General features: G+C 25.9%; 1 protein-coding gene across 2 annotated transcripts; it reads left to right on the top strand.

Moving 5' to 3' along the window:
- Window positions 1-96: 96 nt before the first annotated feature.
- Window positions 97-9,021, top strand: LOC114119988 (farnesol dehydrogenase-like). 2 transcript variants are annotated; one of them, XM_027981745.2, is made up of 7 exons: window positions 97-241; window positions 1,528-1,726; window positions 3,280-3,451; window positions 3,530-3,656; window positions 3,756-3,885; window positions 5,769-5,921; window positions 8,817-9,021. In XM_027981745.2, exons 2-7 carry the CDS (start codon window positions 1,595-1,597, stop codon window positions 8,907-8,909), a joined length of 807 nt encoding a protein of 268 aa, XP_027837546.2. In that variant the 5' UTR covers window positions 97-241; window positions 1,528-1,594; the 3' UTR covers window positions 8,910-9,021. The 2 variants fall into 2 exon arrangements, with proteins under 2 accessions (XP_027837546.2, XP_027837545.2); XM_027981744.2 differs by lacking the exon at window positions 97-241 and having other exon boundaries at window positions 754-1,726.
- The last annotated feature ends 24 nt before the right edge of the window (window positions 9,022-9,045 follow it).

Here is a 9,045-nt window from a genome sequence, read left to right as displayed (position 1 = left end):
TACTTAGTTTATTATTATTTTATTTGAATTATGATATATTTATATTATGTTATGTCACATATATTGAACAATACTATTTTTAATGAATGTGAATTTTTATTTAGTATTTAATTCAAAATGTTTATAAAATGTGTAAGTTATTTTACCACAATATAGGTAATGTATAACAATTCCGCGGGAATAATGCGAAGACTGCAGTTCCCACAGCGTTGTCGGTTCAAACAGCAAAAAAAAAAAAAAGGTAATATAATATAATAAGCAATTCATAGGATATTATGATATGTTAGGATTTTTTAAACAACACTTTTCACTGTTAAAGTTTTAATTTTTTTTTTTAAACAGACTTAAATATTAACTACTGAATACTCTAAATATATAATAAGTACTTTAAAAATTTTAGATTTTCAAAAATAATAATTGTATTTATTGATCACTAAAAGACCAATTAAGTTAAAAAATACTTATGAATTTAGAAAAAAAAACTCAAAAATTAAAGTACTTTTACTGATGCAAAATTTGATAAGATGACCAATGTAAAAAAAAATGTATTTAAATAAAACACGCATCATTGTAAAATCAATTCATTCGTAACCCCACTCAAAAATTATATAGCAATCACTATACGTACATGATTAATAATCATGTATTATAAAATAATCATCTATAGTACAAAATTTAAATGCATTTTTGATTTTTTGCATTTTTTGAGAATTTTTTGGTCATTAAAATCCCAGCCTTAATGATAACCATAATATTGTAATATCAATAACGATCATTGTAAAACAGTTGCATATAATATGTTATATACATAGATATACAGTACCTAAGAAATTTTATCGCACATTTATTATATAGCGAAAGGTACAGTCCCACCGAACACGTTTTTGGATGGGAGAAATTGATTAATTTGAAAGTGGAGCTAAACAGTGAGATTGTATATCTGTAATGCCGCAAAACTTAAACGTGCTCTATGAAGTAATCTCATATTTAATCATATATTATTGATAAATTTGCGATATCGCAAAATGCAATTGGTGGGGACGGATATTTACTATGCAGGTATCTTACCGCGCACACATGTATGCCACATGTAGATTTTTATTTGAGGTTTAAATAGTTTGACAGTGGTTCCCAAAATATTTTTTACCACAGCAAATTATTGTTAGCTATTATAAATTGCGTGGCACACATAAGATAAATTGTCTATATATTATGTCAAAAGTAAAGTACTTAGGACTTTAAAAAAAAAGTGTCATCAAATTTGCACGACACACCTTTAAAATTTTCTGACCCACCCTTTGGGAAACACTGTATTATAATTATTATTACTATTATGGTAGGTATTAAACCATTTATATAATAACTTAGGTATAGATAATAGCGTGTTACACATGACCATTGTCTCCATAACAAATTTCCATTAAACAAAAACTGCAGCGAGGTCTGAGTTACCGTGTTAATCAGACAGAACTCTCCGGTCGCCGCTATACGTTTATATAGGTATCATATTGTTAATTATTATTTCAGATCATATAAGTGCATACATAACGACGTAAGTAAAATACTTAAAATAATACAAATAATAAGTACCACAATGGAACGGTGGAGTGGCAAGGTGGCGATAGTTACTGGCGCCAGTGCTGGTATTGATGCAGCGATTGTGGTACAGTTGGCTAAGAACGGGGTGCACGTTGTGGCGTTAGCCAGGAGAGAAAAAGAACTTAAGGTAAACTATCGACGGACGACGATGCAGTCATTTATTAATTACATAATAAAAATCGTTTAATTATAGATATAATAATAAATAACTACTGCAAACCTGTATGTTACGAGTATATAATATACTCGTTTGCAGTGCAATAAAAAAAAACTTATTGACTTAACTTATATGTTGTAAATTATAATGTAATATTTGCAATATTTTCTCCTAAATTTGAAACTTCATACTTTTTATGGAAAATGTGTAAATTTTAAATTAAAAAAAAAAAAAGGTGGTGAAGTGAGTAACGCTCTGTTGTATAGTAGATCACTATAATGGATATATTAAATTTGAATCCAACGATAGGAATCATTGTATATGAAAAATGATTATAAAAGGAGATGATTTATCAGTCTAGGATATATATATTTTAAATTAGGTGGTGAAAAAGGAAGTTTATGTTTTAATGATTGTATAAGTATATATAATTTCAGTTGTCTATAAATTGTTCAAAAAAATCCAAAATATTTTGAAAATTTAACTGTATATAGATAACGCTAATATACCTAAACATTTGATGAAAATTTCAATTATTTATAGTGACACGTTTTTGAGTTACAACTATTTTTAAGCGTGAAAAATCCCATTTTTCCGACACTTTTTTTTTGATTTTCCCGATTTTTTGCTTTTGACCTCAATAATGCACCAATGATATTTACTTTGACATCGGAAACCACCCCCGAAGTACTTCGTTAAGTATCTAAAAAAATGGATCAACGTTGTTACTACGGTAACGTAATTGTATTAATCATTGGTCATTATAGAGATAACTAACGAACATTTCGATTAAAAAATGATAGTTATAATAATAACAATGTATGTAATCTAAGTGAAACGAAATTGGTTAGACAAAAAAAAATATGCATTCAGTCCAAAAATATATAAATATATAACATATACAGGATGATTCTTTAATCAAATAAACTTGTTATTTAAAAATCTAATAACGTTTTTGATGATATTTTATTTTACATAATTTTTAGTCGAAATAAAACAATTATTTTTTATCGTTATAATTTTTAAAAATGTTTACTCTTTTGAATGACAATATACATTTTTTTTAAAGAATATTCTAAAGCAAAATAATTGTTGGAGTATTTTGATATATAAAAATGGTTGTTCGGACGAGCAGTTAGTTGTATGTATATTTAAAGTTATGATGAGTGAAGTAGAGAGCTCATTAAATGTTTGTTTATTTTTCTCCTCACGTTTAATTTCGATTGGAAAAAAATATTTTTAAAAATATTAATAGATTTTGAAATAATGAGAATATTTTTAAATAAAACAATAGCTTTGAATATGTAAAAACTTAAAAATAACAATTTTTTCCCAATGCCAACTTACTTTTTATTTTAAAAGTATCGGTGGTGAAAAATAATAAAATAATTAAATTTTAGGAAAAAATATTTTAATAATGATACGTCATAACTGCTTACATTTTTAAAACAATCATGTACACTATTATATAGTTTAACGTGTATTGTGTATGTATATATTTCAATATTTGATTTTTTCATAAGGAATTAGCAGAATCGTTAAATGATAAAGACTACGGGACTATTTACACAAAAGTATGCGATGTTACTAATGAGCAAGCAGTAAAAGATGTTTTTTCGTGGGTAGATTCAACACTAGGGGGGGCCAGTATTTTAATTAACAATGCGGCTGTTACAAAAATATCTAGTCTTCTAAGTGAGTATACCTACAAATAGAATGCAATTACAAATTTTCATAAGTATTTAAATATTAAACATCGATCTTGCGATATAGACGGAAAACTGGAGGATTGGCAAGAGATATTAAATCTCAATGTTCTGGCATTGAGCGTGTGTTCGAGAGAAGCTTATAAATCGATGACGAAAAATAAAATCGACGGTCACATAATTCAAATAAATAGGTAATCTGCTATTATATTGAAGATTGAACGTTGTACAAAAAACATTAATTACTAATTTTAAACTGAAATTCGCTATTACCTGTTTGTCGCTACTTTTAGTATCTCCGGTCACAGTTTAACTCCAAACTTCGCTCACAAAATGTACAATGCTTCAAAATCCGCAGTCACTGTACTATGTGATGGACTTCGACACGAATTACAATTAACTGGATCAAAAATCAAAGTTTCGGTAAAGTAGAATTACAAATATAACTTATTATAACTATAAAATAATTAAAACGTATTTCACTATATTATATGAGATAATAATATAAAAATGACTATCGTGATTACAATATTAAATAAATATTAAACATTTTGTGAAACATTACTTTTCCGATAAATTATTGTAGTGATATATTTTATATGACACTTATAATATGTACTTAGAGCAGTATTTAGACACTTTGACATAAGTATATTTTATTTGTTTGTTTGTATTTATTATTGTTAATCAGAACTTATTTTTTTTTTAAATTCTCCGATAGAAGCTGTAAAATATTATAATAGTTATTTGAGAATCATTGTTTAGTCAATATTATCAAGTTTTTCAAGTATGATTTTTTTTTTTAAACATTTATTATTAAATAAATAATTTATAATTATTATTTTACAATATAAGCGTATGTGATGGAGGTAACATAGCTTGAATGACAGGAGATAAAAAACCACCCATTGGAAGCCTTTAAGGGTAGGAGTTTATTTTTAGTGAGTTAGCAAGAGAAAATAAAATTGAACACAAAGGAAAGGGAAAGAAATACAATCATTTTGATGTGATTAAAATTGCTTTACGGGTTTTTTCCTTATTAAAGTTTTCCTCGTAAAAGCTATGATTTTTTTTACTTTTTAAAACATTTTCTGTGTTATTTTAGTATTTTATTTTTATTTGTAAACACTCTGAAAGGTTAATTATACAACTGTACATTAATATAATATATATTATATGTATACATGGACAGACTAAATCCATTTATACTTTTATTCAGTTTCAAAGCTTCAAGCTACCAAAAAATAAATAATAATCGAAATCATTTTATTTTATTTTTTTGTTAATCAGAAAAATATAAAAATAATTGAAAGAATAAATAAATAACTAAAAAGACGCAATTTAAGGACATTTGATTTCTATATTGATATCATTTATACAACGGATTCGTTATAAATTATTTCTAATTTATGTTAATTATATTATTTCATTTATATAATGTATAACTACTATAATTATAACTATACTATAACTATATAAAACGCTCTTATCGAATGATTCACTGATATCTTATCTATTCGTATTTAAATTAATAATTAGCATGTATTTTTTGATAATCCGTAATACATCATAGATTGTAATAATAGTTTGGTACATCTTTTAATCTTTTTAATTACTTATTACATAACGTTTAATCGGTCAATCTGTATGGTATACTACAGTTGTAAAAATATAACTATGCTTACGTGCCGTTTCATTATACATATTACACGATTGTTCGTTCTTTGGGAGGAAATTTATTTATTTACCGAAGGATGAGTGATCGTTGAAGGTAAATAAGGGTCGACGTTTTAACATCAAAACCCGACAAGTGAAAAAATCAACAAACCAAAATTATAAAAAATGTTTAATTCATAAAAAAAAAAAATAATAATAAAATAATATCATTGATTCTAATTCAATATTTATGATGTAGTCGTTTGCTGAGTAACATTGATCTACTAATATTTAATAATAAATACTGCTCGGTATTATACAAGCTACAGTGCCGTATTTAAAACACATTTTTTTCTTGACGTATTGTAATTTTTTTTATACTCCAATTTGAGTTTATTTGTTTTACGATTTGTTTTGAGTTTACCTACACGTAAATTATTTTCTTAATTCGTTTATGAAAGAATTATGTTTTCTATTATAATTATTTATTCTTAATAAATGAAGACATTGATTTCCGAATAGTTATATCGATTTGGCTACACCGTTTTTACTTTTTGTATAGTATATTATTAGTTCTTGGAAATACCATTTCATATCGTAGCCGATAATATATCAATTAAAAATAAAAATAGTATCGTTTTAATATTTAGAGTGTTAGCCCGGGACCAACAGCTACAGATATGTTAGCAAGTATCCTCAAGTATTCCAAAGAAGTAACAACTGCGGCTGATTTCAAAATACTCGATGCAGAAGACGTCGCAAATGCCGTAATTACTTCTTTGACAACGCCACCAAATGTTCTTGTAAGTAAAAATATTTGTAGATTAAGTACTTGTTGGTTACACATTTCACCATAAATAGCTGATTCGTTGTCATATCAAACGTGTTTATATATGATATAACAACTTACGTTTCTCAATAAAAAAGTTTATTTAATTAGAAATTTGAACCAAATACCTAATTTATTAATGTATTAATAAAAAAAATTATTTTATTGGCACGGTTCATATTTAATGTATTTTTTATTTGCAGTCAATATCGGTTTTGATACTACAACCGAGGGTAAAAAAATTAAAATGAATTAAAAAAAAATTGTATTTTAACGCTTATAGTTACCTATTTTTAACTTTTAGAATAAATTACACTATACCTAGAATATTTAAAAAAAAACGTGTATTATATACATTATTATATAACATAAAGCGACTTAAATAGGATAAATATTCAGAGGGGTACTTCAAGCTCCTAGATTTTATTTTTTTAAATCAAACGTACAACATTTTAGGAAAGTTTATTTTTTTGAGGGTGATTCTTAATATTATGTGGGAATTAGCCTCTCCTTTTATTTTCACTGTAGATGAATGATGATACCTGAGTATGTCACAGACACTTTATGTAATCGATCTTTTTATTAAAAGTTGACATTTAATGAAATTGAAATGGATTTTTTACAATTCATGAAATATGAAAGAGGAGATTCAAGAACATGAAAATCATTTAAAATATTGCGAAATTCTTAAAACCAAATCCTTATAAAATATTTGTGGTTTGAATAAAACAAATAAGAAAATTCATTACAAGAAATGTCGGTCTAAAAAAGTTACCGAATAAATATTACAGTATATACTATACAAAAATAAATTTGACAAATGTAATAATTTTAATAAGAATATAGTTGACTATTTCATATAACTATATATTATTATATATACATTATTATTATTATTATTTACTATAGATTAACAATATGGTAACTCTATAGAGTTCAAAATTATCGACTGCGATATAATACTCTTATTTCAAAGTTAACCTCCAAACTATGAACAATAAGATGTACAGAGTACAAATCTCAACTTGCTCATCGCAATTTTATTAAAAAATGTTCAAATTATTTTGGAAATAAGCCACTTCAAATTTTATGTCAGCTGAACAAGCTTTGAATCAAAATGAATTAACTTTTTGGGAAACTGTCCAAGTTGTGTCAGCAGGTCAGGGGCTTCTAAGTTGTTCTTGTAAAAGTGCTTGTCAAACCAAGCACAAGGTAGCATGAAATGTTACAGCAGTTGTCAAAATTCACTGGTCTAATTAAATAAATAGAAATCAAATCAATTACTATTTACTTATATAAACTCAATTTTTTTACACTAATTTAATAAAATTTTAATAAAAATAATTTTTTTTTGTTTGTATATTTAATATTATATTTTATATTTTTTTTTTTTTTTTTTTTTTTAATTAATAGCTTTTAGTATGTAACTATAATAGCTCAACAATTATTAAGTAAAACAAGTAATAACTATGACAAAGATATAGTAAAAACAATATAGGTAGTTAAAAAAGAAAAAAGTAACAATTATGATATCTGATTAAATAATAATAGGGGTAGATACTACCTTAAATTACAAAGCCAGCTTCCAATAAAAAATGTATTATTTTTTTTATAACTGTATCGACTTGGGTGTTGAGAATAGAAGGAAGAGTGGGATGAATGTTGAAGAACTTAATATAATTGATCAAGGATGTACGTTTAGAATACAATGAAGGACAGTCAAATAGTAAATGGGAGATGTCGCAAATGCTTTCGGTTAAGTGTAGTGTACAGAGGGGAGAGTCATTTAGGCCAAGTTTGTATGCATGATCTGGAAGAAGTGAATGGCCCACGCGAAGTCGGTTAAAACGAACAATGATAGACCTTGGAAGGTCTAAGTTGTAGAACCAAGTTTTTTTATTAGTGATACTGGGGACAATTGATTTATACTTAGAAGCAAAATGAGCAGGCAGGTTATTCCAGTGATTGGACCAGAGGCTGATAATATGACAACGCAATAAAGGGGAAAAATCGGTCCAAGGCAATTGCGCAAGGGGAGGAAGGATAGTATAGGATGCAACTTTGGCGAGCCCGTCAGCCGTTTCGTTCCCATGTATGCCGATGTGGCTAGGGATCCATAAAAATTGAATATGATGATTGGACTGCTCGAGAGTGTATATATATGATTTAATTAGAAAAACAAGAGGGGATAATTTAGAATTAAATGGATTAGATGTAAGAGATTGTATATTTTATATTTAATGTTAAATATTACTATATTTTAAAATCTTGTACGGTATTAAATTTAATATTCCGTACATGAATATTATAGTTATGTACCTAAATGGCTACATTACTTATAGCTTATAAGTTATAAATAATAATAACTGTGGGCGGTGAATGTTTTATTTAAGTACAGTAGTACACATTATAAATTACCTCAATATAAAAAAAAATTTACAATAAAAAATTGGATTAACCATTTTATAAAAAATGACCAATTATTTTCGTGAAATATTTTTGTATTTTATGAAATGTGAAAAAGTTGTTTCCATGCTTCATTGTTCTGTCACGTTAATGTATTACGAACTTGGATTACAGACTAAAATATAATATACAAGCTATTTTAGTTATATCTTTTTAAAATATAATTTTGAATAGAATCAAACAATACCTATCATGTATTAAAAGAAAAAGCCCAAGATTGTTATGGAAATAAATTTAATGTTAACAATTAAATTTGACCCTTGAAATTATTAACTTTATTAACTTAAATATTTCTTTAATTTCTGATTTTTAAAAAAGTTAAAAATAATTAATTTAAAAAAATACAATATTAATATATCATGTTAAAAACTTATGTTTAGTTTTCAAAATGTCTGTTTTTCAGATAGCTGATATGACTATCATACCAACTGGATTTACAATACAGATGCATTTTCAACCGAGTTCTCAAGTTGTGGAAAATATATTAAATGCATGATTGATTACGTTAATATTTGTTTAATAATATATGTTTCTGTCGAAAACTAGTGGTAATATTATTATATTATATTACAATTTTACAAATAATCATTTAAAAATGTGCCAAAATATTTTATTTATTATTATTTTGTTGG

This window comes from Aphis gossypii, chromosome 3 (genome assembly GCF_020184175.1).
Source record: "Aphis gossypii isolate Hap1 chromosome 3, ASM2018417v2, whole genome shotgun sequence".
Classification (NCBI taxonomy): Eukaryota; Metazoa; Arthropoda; class Insecta; order Hemiptera; family Aphididae; genus Aphis; species Aphis gossypii.
Note: the sequence above shows the minus strand (reverse complement) of the source record. Positions and strands in the feature narration are given on the sequence as shown.

Bases quoted from the DNA above. Each gene is read 5' to 3' on its own strand.
- LOC114119988 (XM_027981745.2), top strand. From the start codon at position 1,595: ATGGAACGGTGGAGTGGCAAGGTGGCGATAGTTACTGGCGCCAGTGCT. The intron at 3,657-3,755 runs GTAATCTGCTAT...CGCTACTTTTAG, and splicing joins CACATAATTCAAATAAATAG to TATCTCCGGTCACAGTTTAA. The intron at 3,886-5,768 runs GTAAAGTAGAAT...TTTAATATTTAG, and splicing joins GATCAAAAATCAAAGTTTCG to AGTGTTAGCCCGGGACCAAC.